Source organism: Pseudorasbora parva, chromosome 7, assembly GCF_024679245.1.
Source record: "Pseudorasbora parva isolate DD20220531a chromosome 7, ASM2467924v1, whole genome shotgun sequence".
In the NCBI taxonomy this organism is placed as follows: domain Eukaryota; kingdom Metazoa; phylum Chordata; class Actinopteri; order Cypriniformes; family Gobionidae; genus Pseudorasbora; species Pseudorasbora parva.
The window spans coordinates 20,679,711-20,705,557 of NC_090178.1; the positions used below are offsets into that span (position 1 = coordinate 20,679,711).

At 37.5% G+C, this 25,847-nt stretch overlaps 2 protein-coding genes across 5 annotated transcripts; both read right to left on the bottom strand.

The window, feature by feature from the left end:
• Positions 1–2,109: 2,109 nt before the first annotated feature.
• On the bottom strand, positions 2,110–6,338 carry LOC137082928 (cathepsin S-like). 2 transcript variants are annotated; one of them, XM_067448510.1, is made up of 9 exons: positions 6,193–6,338; positions 5,843–6,008; positions 4,986–5,111; positions 4,605–4,727; positions 3,762–3,914; positions 3,130–3,354; positions 2,721–2,886; positions 2,535–2,637; positions 2,110–2,367 (listed from the first exon to the last, which is right to left on the bottom strand). In XM_067448510.1, exons 3-9 carry the CDS (start codon positions 5,106–5,108, stop codon positions 2,268–2,270), a joined length of 993 nt encoding a protein of 330 aa, XP_067304611.1. In that variant the 5' UTR covers positions 5,109–5,111; positions 5,843–6,008; positions 6,193–6,338; the 3' UTR covers positions 2,110–2,267. The 2 variants fall into 2 exon arrangements, with proteins under 2 accessions (XP_067304611.1, XP_067304612.1); XM_067448511.1 differs by having other exon boundaries at positions 5,843–5,961; positions 6,193–6,329.
• Positions 6,339–7,605: 1,267 nt separating this feature from the next.
• Positions 7,606–13,021, bottom strand: ctsk (cathepsin K). Of its 3 annotated transcripts, none has more exons than XM_067448512.1 (8): positions 12,830–13,021; positions 12,384–12,521; positions 11,607–11,729; positions 11,065–11,217; positions 10,570–10,788; positions 8,645–8,810; positions 8,445–8,553; positions 7,606–8,234 (listed from the first exon to the last, which is right to left on the bottom strand). In XM_067448512.1, exons 2-8 carry the CDS (start codon positions 12,513–12,515, stop codon positions 8,135–8,137), a joined length of 1,002 nt encoding a protein of 333 aa, XP_067304613.1. In that variant the 5' UTR covers positions 12,516–12,521; positions 12,830–13,021; the 3' UTR covers positions 7,606–8,134. The 3 variants fall into 3 exon arrangements, with proteins under 3 accessions (XP_067304613.1, XP_067304614.1, XP_067304615.1); XM_067448513.1 differs by having other exon boundaries at positions 12,929–13,014; XM_067448514.1 differs by lacking the exon at positions 12,830–13,021 and adding an exon at positions 12,636–12,654.
• Positions 13,022–25,847: the final 12,826 nt, after the last annotated feature.

The window sequence follows — 25,847 nt, forward strand, 5'->3', positions numbered from 1 at the left end:
TCAATACACAGGGAGAGTTCTTAAACGTTTTGAGGAGGATCAATTAGGATGAAAAGTACAAATGTAGGTGAAACCCCATCTAGTGGTGAACTCAGTATTAGCATCAACAAACCAAAGCCAACATTCCACAACAAAATTACAGCAAAAGAATTGTCTATTTTGATATCAGGGTGACTGTGATATGGTAATTGTTAAGTTTGCACACTTTGATCTTAAGACTTAATTATTACTAATACATTTCTGGATCAACTTAACCACAAGTATGTCTCATTCACCATCTGGAGGAGGAAAAGCCAGAGGTAGCAGAGCTAAAGATGTTGAGGTTCTCTTTAGGAGTGACGAGGATGGATAGGATCAGGAATGAGTTCATCAGAGGGACAGTACATGTGAGATGTTTTGGAGACACAATTAGAGAGGCCAGGTTGAGATGGTTTGGACATGTTCAGAGGAGGGAGAGTGAATATATCAGTAAAAGGATGCTGAGGTTAGAGCTGCCAGGCAGGAGGTCAAGAGGAAGACCAAAGAGGAGGTTTATGGATGTAGTGAAGGAGGACATGAAGGTAGTCGGTCTGAGAGAAGTGGATACAGAGGATAGGAATAGATGGAGGCAGATGATTCACTGTGGGGGACCCTGAAGGGAACAGCCGAAAGAAAAAGATGTCTCATTCACCATGATATCAAAATGGACACTTTTTTACAGCTCTTTTCTTTTTTCTATGCAACTTTGTTTAAATTCTTAATATTTTTCAATCATGTAATAATCTGCAGAAGAGACAAATGAATGTCACTGCTTCTCTCACAAGAAGTGAATCTCAGTTCCACTGATCCACAGCCTGTGATTGGCTGTTCACTACTAATGTCACAGCTTAAAACAAAAGGACAAAGCCTGAGTTGACAGAGAAAGCTGATGATCAGCATCATGGTACCAACAAAGCCTGAATAGATTGTTTCGGTTTTGTCAACTCAAAACTAATCCTGTAACCCCCCCAGCTCATGAAGTGTTTACTGGTCTGAGGGTGACATCGTCGCTCATAAGAGACCACAGCAATAACAAACCACAATGATCCAGTCAAGTCCCAGTGGATACATTTAAGCCCAATTTCTCTTCTTGTCCGAGAAGCAATTTATGGCACACCCCAAATTCCACCCGTGAAGGGCGTCACCAGCTACTAGAGTTAGAACCTTTTGCCACTGCGCCACATGGTTCACCATTAAATTGTCCCAAATAAGCCATTTTTATAGACAAGGTTATCCATCTATGGATTGACATCCAACAAATATCGGAAAAACTGCATAATATCAATGTACTTTTTTAATGTCCTTTACGCTTTTATTTTTATGAAAAGCAACAAAAAAACAAAACAAAAAACTGTTATCCTAGTTTCGTGCAATAGGCTCCTGGAGTTCTTATTTTTGAGCCACAAGCCACAAGCAAATGTAGGTGAACCACACCCACCCCCATCTAGTGGTGAACTCAATATTACCATCAACAAATCAAACCATTAAAAATATATATATAAATAAACAGAAAAAATATATTTTAGGATGGCTTTAATGAGATATGCGAATGGTAAGTGCACATTTGATCTCATCTGTGCTCATATTTTTTATTCATGTGTACCCTTATAACCTTTAATCAAAATAACTTGCTGCTACATCCAAAAACCTAGGCAGATGACTTGCCTCGCTGCCTTATCAATGACTTGTAAGGCAGCATTTGTGCATTAAGGTACCTCATGAAAGTTCAACATAACCGTTTAATGATCTACAGACAAATAGATTAAGATTTGATGAGAACTAAACATATTTAATTACCACATTAGTAATTTCTCGCTAGAAACTACACCTGAAGTGAAAAATGTTGGTAAATGTTAAAAAAAAAAAAATAAATAATCAAATGCTACTTTCCAACAGCATCGTTTTTCTTCTAGCACAACTGTCACAGAATGGAGCGCACAGGATTGTGGGATATCGAAGCCAGCAAAGTACATTTATGAGGTCTCTCAGGAGATAGTAAGTGACGATAACATTAGATTGGGACATGCAATGTGTCTTCCGAAGGCAGCATTTTTCAGGTTTCGGATGCAGCCGAACACACAAGCCAGAAGACACGTTAAAATTATATATTTATTTTATAAAAAAGATACACGTGTAGTAGAAGAAAAAAAAGGAAAAGTAAAAAACAACTACATTTACATCCAAGACGTTAGACTATAAAACAGTAACCTTCTCATTTGATACATTCACACGGTTTAACAGGGTTTCAGTTACATAACCGGGTAGCAGGCGTATGAGGCAATGCCACACATGTTGTTCTGGTTTCTGGCTATACGGATGTAACCACCATCTCCAAATCCAGGACCCCAACTGTCAAAGCAAAAGAAAACCATCAGCATCTGCATTTGTTCAGTTCAAAGAAGACACAGATGGTCTGCTTTTACAGCACTTTACAAAAATGTCAATTTCTCTCTCATGAATACATTTCCAGAACCAGACAATTAATGATCACAAAACTTCAATCATTCTTATTGAACCTGTTTTTGACCAGCCAATAGTCCTTCCCAGCAAACGAACCATAACCCACAGCCAGGACAGCATGGTTTACATTTTTAGTACAGGTTGGGTCATTGTAAACCCCTGTGGACAGATGTGAGACAGCGTTATAACATCACAGCCCAAACAACAAGAATTGGATCTGGTACTCAGAAAGTAGTATTTACCACTGCGGTACAGGATAAATTGAGGGCGGGTTGCATCAATAGCCACTGAAATGGGCCCAACAGTGGCCAAAGCTTCCTTCAAAGCCTCTTCATTTCCCTCACTGACGAAATAGTACTTGGTACAGTTTGCTGCATGCTGGGATGGATTGTATCTGCACTGCCTTTCCTGTAGGACACATTTATTTATTACAAAACACATTAAACCCATAATGACAATGGATTACAATATTGCAGAATTTTTTAAAACATGCTTCAAACTCTGAAAATGTAAATCCAGCAATGTAGAGACAAGTATTTATAGATCAGATCTCACAGTAAAAGGCCCTGTCAATTCAAATATGCAACCAAACAATTGTGCTTGATGTTTCTTCTAGTGTAATTATTAGTTGACATGTACATTTCTTCTTACCACTGCTTCATAAGGGTAAGATGAATCAGAGTCTATTCCGCCATTATCAATGACATACTGGAAGGCAGCAGTCATAAAACCACCACCGCAGCCCTTGTTGCCATATTTGGAGGAACAGTCCACCAGGTTCTGAGGACTGAGGTCGACCAGCTTTCCTGTTGTCTTCATCAGCTGACCTTCAAGAGCCCCAACGGAGCTGAACGCCCAACAAGAACCGCAAGCACCCTGACAGTAGAGTGAAAAACACGATAAAACTACTAAAACAGAAAACTTTTGGATTACAAAGGCTTTTGAGGCTGCAGTAACCTCATTCTGACAAAGCCGTTTTAGTTGCTGATTTCTGAATTTCCAACTCATTAAAGGGGAAGTAACCAACAAAAGGGGAAATAAATTCCCTTAGACACTGACTGGACAAAGCAAAAGAAGTGAAACTTTAATGTATGTAACAATTCTCTGACAGAGAAATGCCACAAGTCACATCATGAGAGCAATGCCTACACCACAATCAGTATCTCAGCCATTTTCCTTTGGCAAACTACATAATAGATTTATATAGATGAATAGCAACATGGATGCAAAGCAAACTGAGAAGATATCATACCAGCAAATATATATATGTTGTACATTAATACCTGCATTTTCACACTGGAGACATATCCCTTCTCTCTCCAGTCCAGAGAGTCTGGGACATGAGCCCCAGTGGAGCTCACGAATGTCACCGTTTGCCTCTTAAAACCAGGAGGGACACGAGTCGTGGCTAATGTTTGGAGGATCTCCGCCGTTGTCTGTGAATCAACACAAAATAGAAATATTTGAACATAATGAAGTTAGTTACACTATAGCTGTACCATTTCTAGATATTAGACATATAGTAAAATTTGGATCTGTGAACAAAATCTTAAAGGAACTGTATGTAAGAAATGTATTTAAATTAATCATAAAATTGGCCCTGATATGTCTAACGAGATTAAGAAATCATATTAATTTCAAATACTTATATCAATGACAACAGTAGTCCATGATATTGTCATTTAAAAGTTGTTGTTGCAGCCCTCAACTGATCTTGATGTTAAGTTTTGGCCTGAAGCTCCACCCTCCACCTATCTAACAAATACGGAGTCAGTAGTGTTTAGCAATCCGGGTTGCCAGATCTGCTCTAGTTACCACAGCTGTAGCTACTAATGTTCGTGCAGACTATCTGGCAACCTCAAGTCAGGGGGGAGAGGGGATACACCGCTCTAAAGCAACTTGATAGTGATTGCAGTACCAGTTTTGGCCACAATCTTACATACACTTCCTTTAATCTTACATTAGCTTCATGCTAGAAACATGGAAGTAAAGCAGTATTACATGCCAGGAGAGATTTTTTTTTCCTTGTGAAAACAAAGCTTGTGCTTGCAGATAAATCACGAATGAAAAACAAATACTCCTTCTCTGAGACACGCGTCCGCATGCGCACGCACAAACACACACACCATGTCACCCATGTGGTTCATGGCCAGGTCATATGAATGCATTCCCATGGAGGCCTCCAGGTTGTGAAGCGTGATAATATCAAGGTTTTTCTCCCACAACTCCCTCCTGCCCAGTTCCTCAACCTGCAAAACATATTAGAGGGATCACACGCGAGATACGTTTATCTGGGACTATATCACTGCATTTATTACAGATCCTCCGTAAATGCTACCTTTTTAAAATTATAAATATTAATACATTTCCATCACTGTATGGATACCATGAACATAACGTCAAGCTAATGGTGAAAATATTCAACAAGAACACTTATGCATCTGTAAGTAGGTGAAAGATCAGCTGTGGGATCATCAGACGGATGCTTTTGAAACTCATGTTCTCACCTCAGTGGAGTAAAACTTGTCATGCGTCTTCTTCCACAACTCCCAGTGCTGGTCTAGATTCGAGTTGAAATGGGCCAGTGCTGCGCTACACCACACGGCAAACAGCAAGCTCCCGAACATCATGGCCTGACAAGAGCAAAACGGCCATGAAAGTTACTGACATGCATTAAAACATCAATATATTTTTTTTCTGTTAATATACTCCAATTAAATTTGACACCTGGCCTAAATGTCACATCAGCCAGAAGTGATCAATCCAGTGAAGCAGACTTCTGAAACAGTCTTGTTTGTTTGTTATGTTCATATGTAAAATTAAATGCTGTCATCTTGATTTTAGGAAGGAAACTAATTGCGTAAAAGGAAGTAGCCGAAGTTTACCAGAAAGAAGTTAACGTGAAATTGGTAGGGGAAAAATCCTATCCTAAAAAAATCCTAAAAAAAAAAAAAAAAGTAAATCAATGAATGATAATATTAAAACAAGTGTAAAGATGGATTAGGGAGGCAAAAAGGGGCAATTTTGAACGTTAACCACAAAGGGTGCAAGAAAATTAACATGTAACGTTAGCCAGGAAGAAACGGAAATGGGTGTTTGATCGACTTCATCTGTTCCTTAATTCAACGACACATAAACTATAATCCAAGTAGGCTACTTTGAGCGTTTTACTTTTAAACGCAGACGACGACTAATAAAGCTTTGGACAAAATGTCAAATCTATTTGAGGAAGAGCTCATAAAACACAGCCTTAATTCAAAACGAAAGAGAAACTTTTGAGAGAGACAGCTATAATGCGTCTTTTATTAAAAAGATACGACGTGAAAAAGTAACGAGAAATGAATTCAGATGTGTCTCGTCTCACCTGAGCACTCTTAAGCTGCACTTCTCGGCGTTTGTGGAGGAGGTAAGGGTGAGGGTGATACGAATGTCTGAGTTCCTGCTTCCCTTGCTTTTATTTTGTTCCATCACGTGCTAATGTGCCTATTGTCATATAGCACAGTTCTATACTTTTTTGCTTCGTCCTGTTACTTAAGAAAAACATATATATATATATTTTTTTAAATAAATAAACAGAATAACCACATAGTTAAAACAATAATTCCTTATTCAAATATATTAATTACGCAAATTATATAAAATAAAAAATAAACAGTTTTAATACATATTAAATTCATTTTATACAATTGTAAGATGAATGGTGCAAACAGTTACCTAAAAATGTGCCCGGTGTGCTTGTTTAATTATAGTTTGAGAGAGGGTTTGCCAGTAGGCTACTCTTACTGATCTGCTTCTGTCAGTTAAAGAAATGTCATCTACATTGAGCAGAAGAAAAACACGTCGGTATCAAAATGTGTATACAGCTCACTGGGTTCTAAAAGTTTCAAACGCAAAGAAAACAATGTTTTATTATGTTTTGTCATGTCGTGTTTGTGTCGCCATCTAGCGAAATTTGTAGGGTAAACACCGGAAAAGAGGTTTGTTATTCGAGTGACTTAATTTGATTCACAGCAAATAATTTTGTTTCAGAAAAGAATATATAAAATTTGATAACAACGTGGTAGTTGAGGCCAAAAGCTATAATTATCATTTATTACATGAGATGTGAAAGCACGCAGAAAATAGGAAGACAGCCAGAGGAAATCATGTGGTTAAACATCATCATTTGATGATGCAAGCACATGACATAAACAATACCTGTCTGGTTTTGAAAATGTTTCTGCCATGAGGTTTATGTAGAAGAAAATGTTTTCTTACCAATGGCCAAATGTTAAAAAGCCACAAAACTTCTAGAGTAGAGCATTTTTATTTATTTATTTATTTTTCTTTCACGGGGCATTTTCTGGTCACTTACAAAATGAGTCTTCATCATGACTCGATAGATATGTGAGCTGGTGCTGATTTCGACTGAATTAAAATAATCACATTTAAAATGTGTGCTGATAAGGGGAAATCTTCTTTAACATTAATAGGACTTAATTTTTGTCTCTCAGAAAAGTTAATTTGGTAGATTGTTTTCAGAACTTGTTCAGGTCACATTTATGTGGTCTGTGGTTATACTTTAGAACTTTGAACAATAATTACTGAGGGTTTCAGTCATCCAGAAGGTAGGCTACACAAACAATAGTACGCAAAATTGTGATTTAATAACTTTTGTCAAAATGTAAAAGTTTAAATATTATGTATCCCTCTTTAGCACTAATAGTGGGTTATTAATTTCTGATCTTCTTTGTGTTCAGGTTGAATTTTTAAATAAAGCCAAAGTTCAGAGATGTGATTTTATAAAATTATTGATTGTATGTGGGTACACAAAAGGGCAAAGCATGGGTCACTCATCTGTTGATGAGGAACTAGTTCAGTTATGGTCATATGATTTCTTGCCATGGAACAAAACTGCCATCGTGTTTGTTTAAACAGCATAGTTTAGCTCTTAGTTCTATGTGCTGTATGATTTATTTTCTCGACTTCTCTTGGTTTCAACTTCCTCAAATACTGATGCTTTCTCTTCCACCTCAGCAAAACTAAAACTAAGTCTTCATAACCAAAGGAATGCCTTACGGATACATGATTTATAGAAATGTTCTCAGCATTCAAAATAAAGGAGGGTTGACACTGATACTTTTTGTCCTCTGAACTGAATTTTATTTTACATATGTTTCTGTACAGTTGTGTGGTATTGACTCGGTAGTAGTGTGACCTTTTTTAGAACAAACATTAGAAAATGTGTGATTTTAAGGTAAATAGTAAGATACTTTTACCCGAGTATGATGTACTCAAAATTAACAGATTTATTTAAAATGGCCATTAAAAAGCCTGTGGTAATTTATATAATCAAAATATAAAACAGATCTTAGATCCCACCAGGGGACTAAGAAAAAAAACGTACCGTACACTGTATACACAATATCAAAACTTCCCTTTTGAATTTCAAATATTGCACAAAACAGTTTCAACTGCATGATTTAACGAGATTAAAAGACATTTAAGACACAAGAAAAAATACACTCAATATGGTACTAAATTGAATTGCTTCTTTTAGAGAGTGTTTTCCAAATCATTATTACATGTTGGAGCACAATTATAGTGATAGAGTCCCTTTAGTTGTTGGTCAGCAGCAGACAAGTTTGGTCCCTTCTGAGCTCCCTGCTTCCAGCTCTCACATGACTGGGAAACTGGCCAGGCTGGCAATACCACATGCGTTGTTACGGTTACGGGCCATCAGGATATACCCCTTCTTTCCCCAGTCCTCACCCCAACTTCAGGAGCAGAAAAAAAACAGATGGATTAGAAGAAGACACTACTAAATGCACATTTATTTTATTTTTTTCACTTAACTTAAAATGTGCTTATTTTTTATATAAATTACATATACATACTCTATTTTAACTTGAATCATTTTAATTCAATCATTTATTTAATATTTTAATCAATACTCCTCTCTTGATTTTTTAATAGATTTTCCTCACCTGTTCTTTACAATCCAGTACTTTTTGCCTTTGGGTGTGACTCCATAACCAACAGCTAGCACTGCATGGTTGATATCATCCTTGTTGCAGTTGGGATCATAGTACACACCTAGAAAAGAGTTTTTGACATAGTACAGTTCAAGCTTTTTAGTTTTCTGCAAAACAACACAAAATATAAATGTATAAGTGATGTTAAGTACCGCTTTTGTAGTACAGGAAGGTGGACTGCATGGCATCTATACCCACTGACACAGGTCCCACCTTTGCCACAGCATTAGTCAGTGCCCTCTCATTACCCTGAGGAATCTCTTTATAGTTTTTACAACTGGCTGCTCTCGCTGAACTGTTGTAGGCACATTGCTGATCCTACAGGGGGCAGTAGTGAGAAAATATGATAGCTGTCAACAGGTAAATCATTGGTTGCCTGTATCCTTAATTCAAATAACTTAAGAAAAATTGAAAAAGAAGATTTGTTATTTAATTTGCTTAGTGAAAAAAAATTAGTCAGTTAGCATAAATAAATCTAGTCATTAAAATATGAATCCACATGAGCGGGAGTTTTGCTTGAGGGCCAAAAACTTCCCCGTGCAGATTATGATCATGTTTACAGGACGCTGTTTGGTTTAAAAGTGTGAACTGTTCATACAATAAAAACCTCTACATTCTTAGAAGAAAATGTTCTATATAGAAACTTAAAGACACTTCATTGAACTTTTCAGGGATTCACATATTTGGATCATTTTATGAATTTAGTTTTAATTATTTAATTTAGTTTTAATTCTTAATGTTTACTTACATTATATGAATTAAAAAGCTTGTAAGCATACTTTATCACTAGAAAAAACTGAAATAGCCATTAAACATGAAAGTACTAAGGACATTTTTCCTTATATACAACCTTTTTGGCAAGTGTTCTTTAAAATTGAGCCTAGAACCCTAGGTTTCTATATGGAGTCCCAACATGACTGCATCTTTCATGTTCCATGAAACAAAAGTCGCGATTCTCCTTTCTCATCTATTGTGACGTATATATCTGTATGAAATGGCTTCTGGAACAAGAAAAATATAGGACGATATTTGATTTTGTCCATCCCAAATTGATTGGATCATTGTGGTTTGCAACTCATAGTTTTTTATGTAATGTCACACCCGTATAAGGTATACACCCAGTACATTTTACCAGGTTTGTATTAAGTACTAATGTAGTAAGTATTGTGACATTAAAAGACCAAATTCAGAATGCACCTTATTGATGATGCATACTATGTACAGGCAAGCAGGTGAACCAGAATATAAATGCAACAGCCAGTTTGTTGTTTTAGCTGTTTCTCCATAGAAAACCATTATAAAGAAAACACTTAACCATTAAGTACATTGCGTTAATATTCTGGGTTTGTCTGCTCGCCTCTATTATAGTATGCATCAACAACAAGGTGTAAACTGAATTTGATCTTTTAATGTTTTAGTATATTAAAGCACTAATTATCCCACAGTTTACTCACCCCTGAGCCATTCTAGTTGTCTGTCTTCTTTCAACCAAACACAGAGTTATATTAAAAAATATCCCGGCTTTTCCAATCTTTTTAATCAGAGTGCATTGTACCTAGTTTTTTTATAGCCCAAAAAAGCGCATCCATCCATCCATCCATCTATCCCTCCATCCAAAAAAAAAAAGTAATACAAACATCTCTAAGGGGTTAAAAAAGGCCTTCAGAAGTGACGCATTTTTGAAATAAAAATATCCATATTTATATCTTTTTAAATATCTAACATAATATGTAGTTTAATTATGTCTGTCTGTCACCGGAACTAGACTTAAGTACGGCCGTTACCAGAAGTTTATTTATTACAAAAACTCTGACTGTGTTTGGCTGAAAGATTAAAGTCATATAAAACTAGGATATTTTGAGAGTGAGTAAATTATATGATTGTTTTATTTTGGAACAAACTATACCTTTAAGTGTTTTTTTACATTAAGCGTTTTAAAATGTAGCATGCATTTTGTTTTCATAGTTTTTCTTTTGAGACGGAACATTTTACGAATAGAAATTATAAGCACATAGATTAAAAATAAAACAAAAAAATAAGATTTTGACTTTATAGCATCTTTAAGGTTGATTAATACCATTCCAACATAGGGGTAGCTCTCCTCTGAATCAATGCCTTGGTTGCCTGCGACGTATCTGAAGGCATTTGTCATGTATCCTCCACCACAGCCGTCATTGTCTGTCACACAGTCCACCAGGTTCTGAGGACTGAGGTCTACCAGTTGACCTTTGGTCTTCTTCAGCTGACCTTCCAAGGCCCCAACAGAGCTAAAGGCCCAGCATGAACCACATGAACCCTGAGGGGAGCAAAGAAATACAACACTTACTGAGGAGCAGCCTAAACACTTTGATTTTTAAAAATAAAGGCTTCATCTTTTTAGCCACTAGATGACGCCCAAGTACAGTGATAACTGTATATGGCTTGAAAGTTATGGTTATATAACCTTCATTCTGTGAAAATTTGTGTGAAAGCACATTTGTTACTACCAAGAGTTAAGGTGAGGATGATTACGATGATAAGATTGAGAGATTCTCAGAATGAGGAATACTGGAATATTCAGGCACTTCCTCACCTGGTTCTTGACAGAAGTGACATATCCCAGTTTACGGTAGTCAATTGATTTGGGCAACTTCTCCACTGTGTCACCAGGCACGTATATGTTTGTTGGGTCCCGGTACATGGGCATTTGGAGTCCCATTACTTTCTCTGCCACTTCTTCTAGTGTCTGCAGAGAGATAAGAATTAGATAAAAAAGGATCTCACTTCTAATTGCTGACTAATTCTCAAAAAACATTAACAAGTTACATCTGATTTCACTAAACAGGCCTATATAATATATATTTTGTTGTCGGAGCATTCCTGTTGTCATAATCTTACTTGTCTGCAAACAGGTATAGCAAGAAAGATAACAAAAAATAATGTGTAATTGTAACACCTTAAACTTAAACTGGGCAGTTTCACACACACACACACACACACACACACAAACACACACACACACACACACACACACACACACACACACACACACACACACACAAAAATATAGATTTGAACATTTTACAGCAGTCAGATATTAGTTGAATAAGTTACCATATCTCATTGGAGACTTACCATATCTCCAAAATGGTTCATTCCCAAATTATAGGTATGAATCCCCAGTTCATACTCTTTGTTATGGGCCTCAATAAACAGCATGTTCTTCTCCCAAATTGCTCGTCGTATAGACTCTTCATCCTGTCCACCATGAAACACACATTTAACAATCAGAGATACCGAATGAAATGATAGCGGTAGGGTGACCATATTTTGTTTACCGAAAACCAGGACACTCGCCCCCGGCAATGAGATACTCAAATGATACTCGAAGACGTTTACTCAAAGATACCTTAATTTCAATAGCCTACATTTAAAGTATGCCCCCTTTGTATGGATAGAAAATTGTTATATTACAAAATACTATCTTTAACCAAAATGTCTATGTCCTGGGAAAACAGGATGTTTGGTCACCCTAAGCAGTAGAGCATATAAAAACCCACTACCAGAAAAAAAGGCAAAGCTGTCACTGGGGCAGTGCCCAATGTATAAAAGCTAAAAGGTACTAATAGGTAGGCTACTTTAAAAGTACTAATATTAACTTTTAAGGTACTATTTTTATACCATTAAGGGGTAAATAAGGTACAAAGATGCACCTTTTTGCTTTTGTACCTTGGTACTGCTCCAGTGACAACAACTTTGTATCTTTTTTTCTGCCAGTAGGCTACATTTCGATCAACAGTCAAAAAACTAATTAATGATATTAATTAAAAAATCTAGCTCAAACCTAATTTATTAACTCGGATAGCACCCTAAGGAAACAACATATGACTAATTTGTTATCCAGCTACTCACAAGGCCATTGTACTCCCTCCTATGGGTGATTTTCCAGCTGTCCCATGCTTCATCCAGTAAGAGATTGTCCAGGGTGTGAGCTAGACCGCACCACACCACCACAAGAAGGGGGATTCTACCAAATGTATACATAATGCCCTAAAAAAAAAACAGACATACAGTCAGAGGTGTAAAACCCACTAAATATGAGACATCCGCGTGTGCACAGTACGTGCGTGTTAACTGGAAACTACATGCAAAAACCAAACCCACCCTGCAACCTACTTAGGCCAATTTAGAGAAGCAAGGTCTGACTGGTAATACTGAAACGAGGAAGATTTGACTATAGTCTTATTTTGTTTAAAAATAGCGTTAAAAAATTTCATGTTAAAAGTTTCGTGAAAAACAAAAAGAAAGCGAAAGTAATTGCAACTAATCTGCACGACGAGGAAGCTCGGTTAGCCTACCTGGATGATTTCCAGAAGTTCAGAACAAAAGATGAATGCTGGTTTGAAACTGGCTAGTCGACTATACCCTTTTATATGCTGGAGTTTTGAGGAAGTTACCTCTTGTAGTGGGGAAGGGAAGAATTCCCGCTAGGCTACATCTGGAATCGCTAAAACACCAGACTAGCGATGATGTCAGGTGTCGAGTTACAGTTTTAGGAAAAGTGGGAAGTTGGGAATAGTGTGTCCTATGACCGCTTAAAATGTTATCTGATATTATAAAATAAATAAAATCCAAGACAAACTAGATTGTCAATAAAATACAATTATCAACTTTTTCATATAAAACAATGGCAGTTTTTTAATAATTAAAAATAAACTAATATTTGAGGTTGACAAAAAACATACTGCAAAACACAGGTAAACAGCATAGTTTAAAACATAATAATAATGCATATCTTCTGAACATTGACTCCCAGTCATTATTTACCTTTGTCTCATGGTTTCTCAATGGAATTAATAAAGTATAGAATATATCATATTGGCCTAGTTCTAATAGGGGGACATAGTAACGCAACATGCCCCACCTGCATCTACCTGCCCTTCTGCTGGTTAAATCAGCATTAAAAAACGAGCTCAACTCTTAAATAACAGATATACGATTAAAATAATATCAGATTTGTCTAGTTTTAAATAAAGAAAAAAAGAGATGAAAATTTAACTTCAGTAAGAAAATACATTTTGCTATGGTTTAATAAATGTTCAGTGATATCTTCCAAAGATTTTTTACATTTTGGCACATTTTTTTCTCTATATAGTGTTGATATGGCAACTAGTAAATACACTAAGTTTCTTCATGCTGACGTGTGGAAAGTTTTAAACCATGTTTGTTACAACTAGCCCCGTGTTAGGCTAGCCCCGCTCACCCTTATCTTAGATATCCCTTATCATTTTCAGCTCTAAATTATTTTAACCCATTCCCACTGGTGCCAGATAAATCCATTCATTTTTTACAAATAGTTTTACATTATGGATTAAGTGCAGCGTTTTAGACTCCCTTAAAGTCTTGGGAATGGCTTATTGACCCCAGTTTTTAATTTTAACATATAGCCTACTAAAAAACGTTCAGCTTTTCAGGCAATTGCATTTCTGGGATCCTGATGGATAGATGTGGTTAAGTATTGCACAATTTCTCATCTGTAGCCTTCAATAAGTTCATCTTAGGTCATCTCGCATTTTCAGTGGGTCAGGTTGTTTTTTAGCTGGAAGAAGTAGACATGTGACTTTAAACCCAACTGATTTGAATGGTATCAATAAATAGCACCTCTTTCTGAGCATCATTCTCCTGAGGCCCTGTCAGCTTGTCACTTCCTCTTGTTAGTCAACAACCTGAGTTCCCTGTACCATGTGTCAGTGTATGTGAGTGTATGTATCAGTGCACATGAAAATTGTCCCATGATGTCTACTAGGTATGCGGTCAGCACTAAGATATAAATGTATGTCAAAGGAAGTCCCCTTAGTGTTAGTTGCTCATGCTATGTGCAGATTACTCACAAACAAGCATGCTCATAAATATCACAGGCCAAAAGCAGCATAGCCTGCTGACATGGTGACAAAACTGTGCGGACTATATTTAACAACATAGTTAGCTTTTGTGTATGCATGTAGTCAAGACCAACTAAGTCGCAAGTACTACAACACTAATGCATTACGTACTTACTTACTTACTGCCTGTTATGCCCAGTGGGGCAGCAATAAAGGTTGCTTCTGTCTGTCTTTGGCCATCTTCTGCAAGCTTCCCTAAGTGTGTTGAGATCTGTCATTTCTGCCTTGTACGCCTCCAGGTTATCCTAGGTCTCCCTCTTCACCTTTTTTCCTCGGGTGTCCAGAAAAGTGCTGTCTTTGTCAAGTCCTGTTGGTCTTTTCGCAGGACATGGCCAATCCATCTCCACCTTCTTTTTCTGATGATTGTATTCATATTATTTTAGATTTCACCTGTTAAGGAGGTCCTGATTTGAGATCTGGTTTGGCCAGAATATTCTTAGGATCCTCCTTAGGCTTTTTGTGTGGAAGGTAGAGGGTTTCTGTAAGTTTGCCTCAGTCATTCTCCAGCACTCTGAGCCATACAACAGTGTATGTAACACGCAACTGCTGTATAGCTTAAGTTTGGTGTGCAGTGTACTGGCAAGATTTCCATACATTCTGCAAGTTGTTAAAAGCAGTTCTTGCCTTTGACAGATGAAGTTTAATGTCAGCTCCAGCTCCACCATCTACTCTCACTGTACTTCCCAAGTATGTAAATTGGTCTGTATCAGGTAGTGCTTGTCCTTCTAATAGTACTGATGGTGAGTGATCATTGTAAAGGATCAATGACTTCAGATTTTGTGGTGTTGGTTCTTAGGCCAATTTGGTTGGCAAATGTACTCAGTCTGGAGGTTTTCTCTTGAATATGCTGATGATGAGTATGTGATAACAAGACTAAATCATCAGCAAAGTCTAGATCTTCTAAGGTTGAAAAACACTTATGCATGAGCAACAAAAAACATGTTCCAGATGTATTCAATATTTCAATTCGTTGAGCGTTACCCTATGAACTAAACTGCAACACTTCAATGAACTCAACACCTTTTTTTGTATTGAAGTGTAGCAAGACTCTCTTCCTGTACCATTTTCTGCATTTAAGCAGAGTAAGATTAACGTAGATTAAAATGAACTTTCAGATACTTACTGTTTGTGCATCTCGATTAAAGCAAGTTCTTGGTAAAACACAGTGTTCACTGGAATTCATTTGATATTATTACATATTAACCTGTGATACCTGAAAGGAAGGATTGGCTCTGACACCAGAAACATTAAATGATTGAAGCAGCTTTCAGAAAAAAACACCTCTGCTTATTCATGCTTTACCAAAATGTTTCTTTGTTCATATTTCAGGTTTATCTGATCCTGATCAGAGCCTGTGGTGTGTGTAAGTGTTGTTTTTCTAAAGGATTAAGCCTTATATTTCTAGACAGTTTGTCAGTGCAGATATTGTTGAACACAATTTGTAGAGTAATTTCTGCATATCATGTACGATAGACAAAGAATTAATATTGCAAACAAATGCACTGCAATACACTGCTCAAATAAACATTACATATTCATTTGAATATATTATTATTGTATTAATATAGATTTAAATAGCTCCACCATCAAAACTGTTCAGTCATGTTTACACAGCAAAAGGAAAAACAATCTCTCCCTCAGCTAGCTGTTGGCAGCAAACTCCACATCTGTTTCCTGTAACTTTACATTCCAGTCTAACCACACAGCTAAAGAAGCCCAGAATGCATTGCTGCAGTCATATGTCTGATCCCATGACTATCACGAGACTTTTGATTCAACGTTTTTTTTTTTACAGATTATTGTTCAGAATGAGAACAAGAGAACCGTGCACTGTAAAAAGTAATTGTTGAATCTACTAAAGAAAAACTTGTAAAATTAACTGATTTTGGAAAATTTGTTGATTTAACTTGAATATCCTGAGTATTGTGAACTTCTAGGTGGATGCAACAGCTAAACTAAGCAAGTTTAGTACATAGTACTTAAGAATGTTGAGAGTGTTGTACTAAATGCATGTTCACACTGTTAAATCCAACAGCTGTTCTTAAAGACTTTTTAGTAAACTTTACTTAATGTCCAATAATTTAAACTTAATTAAGACAATTTAGTAATCTGAACTGTTTGCATGCTATGCCTTTGTTACTTAGAAAACCCAAGTAAACATTACTTGACTGGCTTGAGTACCATTTTGCCAAAGGAAAAAAAACACACAAAAAAACAGGTGGGCGTGCAGAAGGTTGAGGTGGGGCAATTCTTAATAGACTTTTCACTCATTTCCTCCACTTCTGCAGTCATCGTTCTTCTTAGATGCATTCACTCATTTTCCAGTCATCTTGAATGTTATTGAATAACAACTAAATACTTTGGGAGAGCATCACATAAGATGACTTCATAAATTAATGTTGATTTCCTAAAATTACTCACCATTATGGGGATCAGTGTTCCCTTTGGTTGGGCACTTGGAACTTAATTTATCTTAATTTATATTCCTATAAATCTCTTCCTATTGATGCGGCAATGCAACAAGAAATTACAGTTGTCTGATTTCAAAGGAAGGGAAGTAATAAGTATATATATATATACACATCTACACATATAGTTAAAAAATGTAATACCAATTAATGATCTTTTAACATTTAATTGGTAACACTGCTGACAAATTTTTAATTATGTTGATATAATGCCTCTATATTTGTGACATCCAACAATTGACTATTCTTCAGTCACACACAGACTTCAACATTTAGCATGCAAAACACAACAATGGTAACATGTTTTTTTTTACACTTAATAAGACCATTACAAGTTCATTTGCTGTCATTACTGGGGTTATACTGACAAAAGACAGCAAATTAAATGGTAAAATAAAGCCAAAAATAATAAAATGGAGTTACGATTGCCCTGTGATTAATTTATTCATGCTGCAATGCTGTCACAATTCACCAGTGTGATCACCACCAGAGGGCACTCCACCCTGGACTGTCACTCCATCACAAACTACATTACCCATAATCCTTGGACTCATTAGCACTCACTGTTTACACCTGTGTCTCATCACCTCATTACCTCTGCCTATATATACCTTGATACTCTGTCATTCATTGCGAAGTCTTGTTTAGTGTCACAACTGCATTTCTGAGCGTTTCCCTGTTTTCATGTATCTTGGTCTTTGATTTCTTGCCTTCTCTGTGGATTACCCTTTTGCCTGTTCCTTCTGTTTTGTTTGCCTTTTCGGACTGATTTCCTGTTATGACCTTTTGCCCGTTCTATTGACTACAACTTTGGATTACCCTTCAATAAATACTGCGTTTGGATCTTCAACCAACCTTCTGTCTCAGAGCAGTTCGTAACAGAAGACTTCGCCACCATGGATCCAGCAGTATGTCTTGTCCGCCTATGCCAGGGAACTCACTCACTCGAGGACCACATCATAGACTTTCTGAACATTGCAAACTTCACCAACCTCCCGGACTTTATGTTGATTGACTTTTTTTGCCATGGACTTAATAAACAGTTACAAAGCAAACTCGTCCGTGATGGTCCTAGAGGGTCCCTGAGTGAGTTCCTTGATTATGCCCTTCAGGTAAGCGGCTCTGCTTTCACAGTGGGTGTCATGGAGGAGGATTGTGACATTTCCACTGCACCTGCCGTCCCTGTGTCCTCGGGCAAGATGGCCGCCGAGCCTGTGTCCTCTGACAAGATGGCCACCAAACCTGTGTCTTTGGACAAGATAACTGCTGCTGAGCCTGTGTCCTCTGACAAGATGGCCGCCGAGCCAGTGTCCTCTGAAAAAATGGCCACTGAACTGGTGTCTTTGGACAAGATGGCCGCTGAGTCTGTGTCTTTGAACAAGATGGCCGTCAAACCGGTGTCATGGGACAAGATGGCCGCTGAGCCTGTATCTTTGGACAAGACAGCGGACCTTCCAGAGCCTTGTGTCGTCTCAGCGGACCTTCCAGAGCCTTGTGTCGTCTCAGCAGACCTTCCAGAGCCTGGTGTCGTCTCAGCGGACCTTCCAGAGCCTGGTGTCGTCTCAGCGGACCTTCCAGAGCCTGGTGTCGTCTCAGCGGACCTTCCAGAGCCTGGTGTCGTCTCAGCGGACCTTCCAGAGCCTGGTGTCGTCTCAGCGGACCTTCCAGAGCCTGGTGTCGTCTCAGCGGACCTTCCAGAGCCTGGTGTCGTCTCAGCGGACCTTCCAGAGCCTGGTGTCTTCTAAGCGGACCTTCCAGAGCCTGATGTCGTCTCAGCGGACCTTCCAGAACCTCCAGCCACTGATCAAAGTCCAGAGAGGGCTCCGGCCCGTGCGGCGAGTCCAGAGAGGGCTCCGGCCCGTGCGGCGAGTCCAGAGAGGGCTCCGGCCCGTGCGGCGAGTCCAGAGAGGGCTCCGGCCCGTGCGGCGAGTCCAGAGAGGGCTCCGGCCCGTGCGGCGAGTCCAGAGAGGGCTCCGGCCCGTGCGGCGAGTCCAGAGAGGGCTCCGGCCCGTGCGGCGAGTCCAGAGAGGGCTCCGGCTGGACCACCTGCTCTGCCTGCCCCGTCGTGGGGGTCCTCAACCTCACCTGCGCTGCTGTGGTGGTCGTCTGCTCCGCCGTGGGGGTCTTCAAGACCGCCTGCGCTGCTGTGGTGGTCGTCTGCTCCGCCGTGAGGGTCTTCAAGACCGCCTGCGCTGCTGTGGTGGTCGTCTGCTCCGCCGTGGGGGTCTTCAAGACCGCCTGCGCTGCTGTGGTGGTCGTCTGCTCCGCCGTGGGGGTCTTCAAGACCGCCTGCGCTGCTGTGGTGGTCGTCCGCTCCGCCGTGGGGGTCTTCAAGACCGCCTGCGCTGCTGTGGTGGTCGTCCGCTCCGCCGTGGGGGTCTTCAAGACCGCCTGCGCTGCTGTGGTGGTCGTCCGCTCCGCCGTGGGGGTCTTAAAGACCCCCACCGCTGCTGTGGTGGTCGTCTGCTCCGCCGTGGGGGTCTTCAAGACCCCCACCGCTGCTGTGGTGGTCTTCAAGACCCCCACCGCTGCTGTGGTGGTCGTCTGCTCCGCCGTGGGGGTCTTCAAGACCGCCTGCGCTGCATGAGTAGTCGTCTGCTCCGCCGTGGGAGTCTTCAAGACCGTCTGCTCCGCCGTGGGGGTCTTCAAGACCGCCGGCTCCGCTCCGGTCGCCTGCGCCACCCTGGTCATCTGTCCGGTCGCCTGCGCCACCCTGGTCATCTGTCCGGTCGGCTGCGCCACCTTGGTCATCTGCCCGGCCAGCTCCATCCTGGCCTCCTGCTCTGCCTGATTCTCCAGGCCCTCTTCCACTACATGGGCCTGGCCCTCCATCCCGCCCCCGGGTCCGCCTCCGGTCCACCTCCCTCCTGGACAATTTTAGGAGCGTCTGGAAGCCGCTCCTTTGAGGGGGGGATATGTCACAATTCACCAGTGTGATCACCACCAGAGGGCACTCCACCCTGGACTGTCACTCCATCACAAACTACATTACCCATAATCCTTGGACTCATTAGCACTCACTGTTTACACCTGTGTCTCATCACCTCATTACCTCTGCCTATATATACCTTGTTCACTCTGTCATTCATTGCTAAGTCTTGTTTAGTGTCACAACTGCATTTCTGAGCGTTTCCCTGTTTTCATGTATCTTAGTCTTTGATTTCTTGCCTTCTCTGTGGATTACCCTTTTGCCTGTTCCTTCTGTTTTGTTTGCCTTTTTGGACTGATTTCCTGTTATGACCTTTTGCCTGTTCTATTGACTACGACTTTGGATTACCCTTCAATAAATACTGCGTTTGGATCTTCAACCAACCTTCTGTCTCAGAGCAGTTCATAACAAATGCATTCTGGGAGTACACTTCCTCAGCTCACAGATAGAATTATGTCGACTTGAATGGTTTAAGTAAGATCAACTTGATGCAATTAAGCTACTTAACTGAGTGTTAAGTTCAGCTTACTTGAGACTTTTAAGGCAATCAGTGTCCACACATTCTTCTAGTAAAATGAACAAGCAGACATTAAAATAACTAGTTAAAAGAACTATTTTGTTTGAGTTCTGCTTACAAATATATATGTAAGTTGGCTAAACTTTTTAAACTGAGTTAGTTGTACTCAAGTTTTATGGTAACCTCTACAAATAAACAAATTAACTCTACAAAGTAGTAGTAAGTAGTATCAAGTCAAAAATGATGACCTAATTTGCTTGGAAATTTTGAGGCAATCAGTTTCCACAGCTTTTCTTAGTAAAGTCAACTTATTACTTTTTACAGTGTGCATCAAACTTCCCTTGTATACACTATTGTATATGGTTTATTCACTACCAGTCAAAAAAACGATCTTACCAGCTGTCCCAACAAAATCTTTTTTTTCTTTTTTTTTTAATTTTAGAGAAATAGTAAAGTTCTCAAAACTAAAAAATAACAGAAATGCAGGTGACCGAAAAATGTAAAAAAAAAAAGTAGTACTAGTAGTACTTTATTGTTCAACCTAAGCTGAAAATGTATCTTTGGTCTCGCCACACAATCACAGAACAGTTAACAGTACACAACATCCAATACATCTAACAATACAATACAACCACAATGACAAATTTTAAATATTCACATTTCTTACCTCTTATTCAAAAGACTTATAGCATTTGGTAGGAAAGTTTGTTTATATATTGCTTTAATTGCTTTTGGCACTCTACGACAACAACGTGATGGTAATAATTCAAAAACATGATTCAAGGGTGTGTCGAGTCTCTTGTTATAATCAAAGCTTTTCTCTGAACTGCAGTTTGGTGTAACTGAGCGACTGATTTTTGCTTTAATCTTATAATTTTTCCTGCTACTCTTATAAATCTGTCTAATTTAACTTTATTTACCGAAGTAACTTCAGTAATGTATAAAGCTTAACACTTTCAACTAACCTCATAAGGTGCATTCTGGGATGCTTTTTAGACATAAGCCATATTTTATAAGCAAATATTTTAATTTCACTATTATTTAATTATTTCAATTATTTTAGTGCTGTCAAATAATCCAGATTAATCACATTCAAAATAAAAGTTTGTTTACACATAATGTGTGTGTACTGTGTATAATTATGTATATTTTGATATACACACATGCATGTATAAGAAAAGAAAAATAATATATATTTATTTTTATATATAATATAAATTATCTAAATATAGATACCGGTACTGTATATACATGCAAATAATATTTGAATACACACATGCATATATTTAAGAAATATTATTTCTTAAATATATGCATGTGTGTATTCAAATATACATAATAATTATACACACTACACACACATATTATGTGTAAACAAACTTTTTTTGTTTGTGAATGTGATTTTGTTTAATCGCGATACATTGTTTGACAGCCCCAATATAATTATATTATATTATATTATATTATATTATATTATATTATATTATATTATATTATATTATATTATATTATATTATATTATATTATATTATATTATATTATATTAATTATGTTATATTTATTATATTATATTCATGATTCCAGCCTGTGTTTCCCTGTCTTGTGAGGACTCTTTTGTTATTTCCTGTCTGTAGTCCTTTGTAGTTTATCATGTTGATTAGTTCTCCCAGGTGTTTTCCATTTAGCCACTCCCTCTTGTTATCTTGTTAACCTTGTTTCCCTGTGTGAATATATACCTCTGTGTTTTAGTTGTTTTTTGCTGGTCGTTGTGTTCCTGTATGTGTGTTCCTGTCGTTGTGACCTGCCTGTTTTTGGAGAGTCGTGGTCTTGGATTTTCTGTTTATGTTGCATTTGGATTCTCACTGTGCCTCATTCCTGCTCACATGTGACTATTATTTTGTATTATATTTATTAATTATATATATTATATTTATTATATTAATTCTATTAAATTATATTATATCATAAAAAAGTGCTGCAGCTGAGGCTTTCCATTCATAAATCCCATCACTGGAGCTTGTTTTTGTTTTCCCAGTGCCACCATTGATGCACAGATGTCCACTCGATAGGGATTAGAGTTAAGACACAGAAGGCCTGGCAAACTATAGATTATTGCAGTGTGACAAACAGTCTTTGAAGAGCAAGAGCACATTCACAATTTCAAAACTGTACCATCTGCCACGTGCACAGGGATCTGAGGGTTTGTGATGGCAGGATTTGACCAATACAAATCAGTGTGCAGCGACTCTAAGCCAAGGTCAGAACAGCATTTGTAAAGGCAGGTCAGAGAGAGTTGTGTAAATGGATAAACGGAGGGAAAAGAGAGAGAGAAGAAAATATTCTGCTGGGAATGATGTAGTAGATTTCAGAAGGCTGTGCTGGGATATGAGATAAATACCCTTTTACAATCCTTTTTAAATGTACAACAAACAGCAGTAAGGCTTTTGTTTACAACATGGATGAAAAAAACCTAAAAGCAAATAATCCCAATTCCTGGCTGAATACCAAGGCAGCTCTGAAGATGTGTCAGAAAGGAGAAAACGCTCTGAATAAGAAGGAATTCATTGAAGCACTCTCCAGCAATTTTTGATATCATATTCATAGTAATACAATGAAAACATGTTTGATTATAATTTCACATATTAATGGACAAAGTTGAAATATGTTAACGCTAAATATCTTCATATCTACATATCTAAAGATAGCTGGTACAGTGTAAAAAAATACAAATCAAAAAATAAACTGTAATTTTCTGGCAGCAGTTTCCAGATTGTATCTGTTTAAAAAACTGTTGAATTAAAATCCATCTTTAAAACAAACCCCCAGTCATTTTAACTGCCTTAAATTATTTAAGTTCAAAAACTAATATTTATACTCTTATCGCTGCTCCCTTATTAATGTACATCTAGCACTAAACAAATAATATTTCTTAATATAAAATTAAACTAAACACTGCTCACATAATTTGAGTATCTGAAACTCAACTGAAGTAAATAAAACAATTAAACCAAAATAAATCAATAACTCGAATGGCCTCATGGGATAGTAAAGTGTCCACTTCAGAATCTCACCGGAAGAAGTAGGTCATCCGGGTACTTTTTGCCTACTTTTTTATGTGTACTGTGAATTGGGACATACTTCTTGTTTTTCTCCTACTATAAAAAAAAATATTAGTTTACGGATGACTAACAGCATGCAATGCGTTATTAATAAATTATGCAGCTGAATTCATATTATTTTCCTTTATTCTTAATTTGATGTTGTTTTGTTGTGACTTTAGCTTGTTTTATGTTTTGCTCGTTTTATTCAGAGTTGATCTGTTTATCAATTTCTTGATTCATATGTTGATTTATTTTTTATATCTGTGTTTTTAAATGCCTCAGACTTTTTTATGGATCTCTTGCTATACTGTTACAGGCTTGGTAGAGGAAAATGTAAGTGTATTAATGATAAAACACTTTTAATTAGTAGACTTTAAATGAGATCTGTGAATTAGGTAAATCAATTATTATATTATCGCTGCTGGTAACACTAGTTAGACAAAGGGTTTGGTAAAATAGGCCAGTCTTGTTGTGATGTATTACTTTCGTGAAGTTTAAAGAACTTCAAGAAATGAGGATAAAGGTGAATGTTTCCTATATTAGAGACTTTTCTGCACTCAGTCCCTTCCTTCATTTGAAATGTTTTCCCTCTAGTGGCCAGATTTAATTAAAATCCTACAGGCAATGTAGAGAGTGTCACTGTTCTCCCAATCCACTACTGTATGCTACTCCAGCGCTGATCTCTGTTGTATTGTAATAACCGTGTGTAAATCTGTTACCATTTAGGAACATCCTTATTGTGAGCAAATGGCTATGGCTTGTTTTTGCCAATGAATGCCTGATTCATTGTTTTTGAAATATATCACATCTATGTTATTCATTTGTACACTGGTGCCAAAATATGGTTCATTGGGTGCACAATTCTTGTTCTTTTCACTCTAAAATTAGAATAAAATAAAGGATGACATGTCTTTTTTACATTAATGGTGCTGGTTAATGTTGTGTGATGTCTGTTAAAAAGGCACTGAAGTTAATTAAGAATAATGTATTCTGAATGCTGAAGGCTTCTCATGGGTTTTTCACCATGAAGAGTAAAATCTGTCAAAGTCTGATTAACCACAGAGATGTTTTAAGGCAAGTTATATAACATTGTTGTCTCTCCACAGATGGTGAACTCCAAACTTTGTGCATTATAAAATCAAGGTGATGGATACTGTTCTTATAAAAAAATAAAAAAATAATAATAATAACACTATTAGTCCCTGGGAGATCTGACCCTGGTCTGCACACCTAAACAATTATCTTGTTTTTGCAAGCCAACGCCATTAAAATTTTATTTAAAAATGTAAGTTATCTTACTTTAATAAAGTTAAAAACAATGTATTATATTTTAAAAGGCAAGACAGTATAATTTGACTGAAAATATTGGTAAAATGTATTGGAAGTAAATACTAGGAATCGTCTAATAATATACAGAGAGAATGTACAAAATTCCTAATTTAACAAGGCAGTATATAGTGCAATATTTTTAAATGTGCAATATTAAAATAGCAATTTATAATAGGCCATAATAACGCTCTATGGTACAAGCCTAAGTGATCCCATAGGCTATTTACGTGAAAATCTGTGCACCCACTGCAAACAGAATTTATTTAAAACGTTGGTTGACTATTTTAAAATAATTTATCTGCATTTTACTTTTTAGTTAATGTTTATAGCATTTTAAGGCTAAATCTGTCATGTAATATTGTAATTATTTTCACTAGCTTATATTTTAAAAGGTAAAGGTCTGACAACGACAGATGCCAGCTTTTAGCCTATTAAAAAAAGTAGGCAATTTATTTATATCATATATATATGTTGTTTTAACCCAGCGATTGGGTTGTCAATCACAAATATTTAACCCAACCGCAGGGTTAAAAAACAACCCAATCGCTGGGTTAGTCCATATTTGACCCAATATTGGATTAAAACAACCCAGCATTTTTTGTGTGTGTGTGTGTGTGTGTGTGTGTGTGTGTGTGTGTGTGTGTGTGTGTGTGTATGTATGTATGTATGTATGTATGTATGTATATATATATATATATATATATATATATATATATATATATATATATATATATATATATATATATATATATATATATATATATACAAGTATTATGAATTATTTTGTATTATTTATTTATTAAAAAAAAAAAAATCGACAAAAATACCAAGCAATAGAAACCAGTTTAACACAAAAATTCACATTTAGAATGTGAGCTTTTGTATCGTAGGCTATAAATCGACTATAGTCAACATGTGTCCCATGAGATGTTTTCAACCATACAAGCCACGAGTCTCACTCTCACTCCAGCAACCATCTGCTGTTTTACCTAAATCCGGAGATTTGGCCAACCCGCGCAAATATCTGTCATTCTCTCAGAGTGCCCTCACGAGGTGTTATCCTTCATCAGCTCTGCTGAATAGAGCAGTA

Coding starts and splice junctions, on each gene's coding strand:
- LOC137082928 (XM_067448510.1), bottom strand. CDS start 5,108: ATGATGTTCGGGAGCTTGCTGTTTGCCGTGTGGTGTAGCGCAGCACTG. Junction 4,728..4,985: donor ACAAGTTTTACTCCACTGAG/GTGAGAACATGA, acceptor TATGTTTTGCAG/GTTGAGGAACTGGGCAGGAG. Junction 2,887..3,129: donor CTTACCCTTATGAAGCAGTG/GTAAGAAGAAAT, acceptor TGTGTCCTACAG/GAAAGGCAGTGCAGATACAA.
- ctsk (XM_067448512.1), bottom strand. CDS start 12,515: ATGTATACATTTGGTAGAATCCCCCTTCTTGTGGTGGTGTGGTGCGGT. Junction 10,789..11,064: donor TCACTTCTGTCAAGAACCAG/GTGAGGAAGTGC, acceptor TGCTCCCCTCAG/GGTTCATGTGGTTCATGCTG. Junction 8,554..8,644: donor CTTCCTGTACTACAAAAGCG/GTACTTAACATC, acceptor ACTCTTTTCTAG/GTGTGTACTATGATCCCAAC.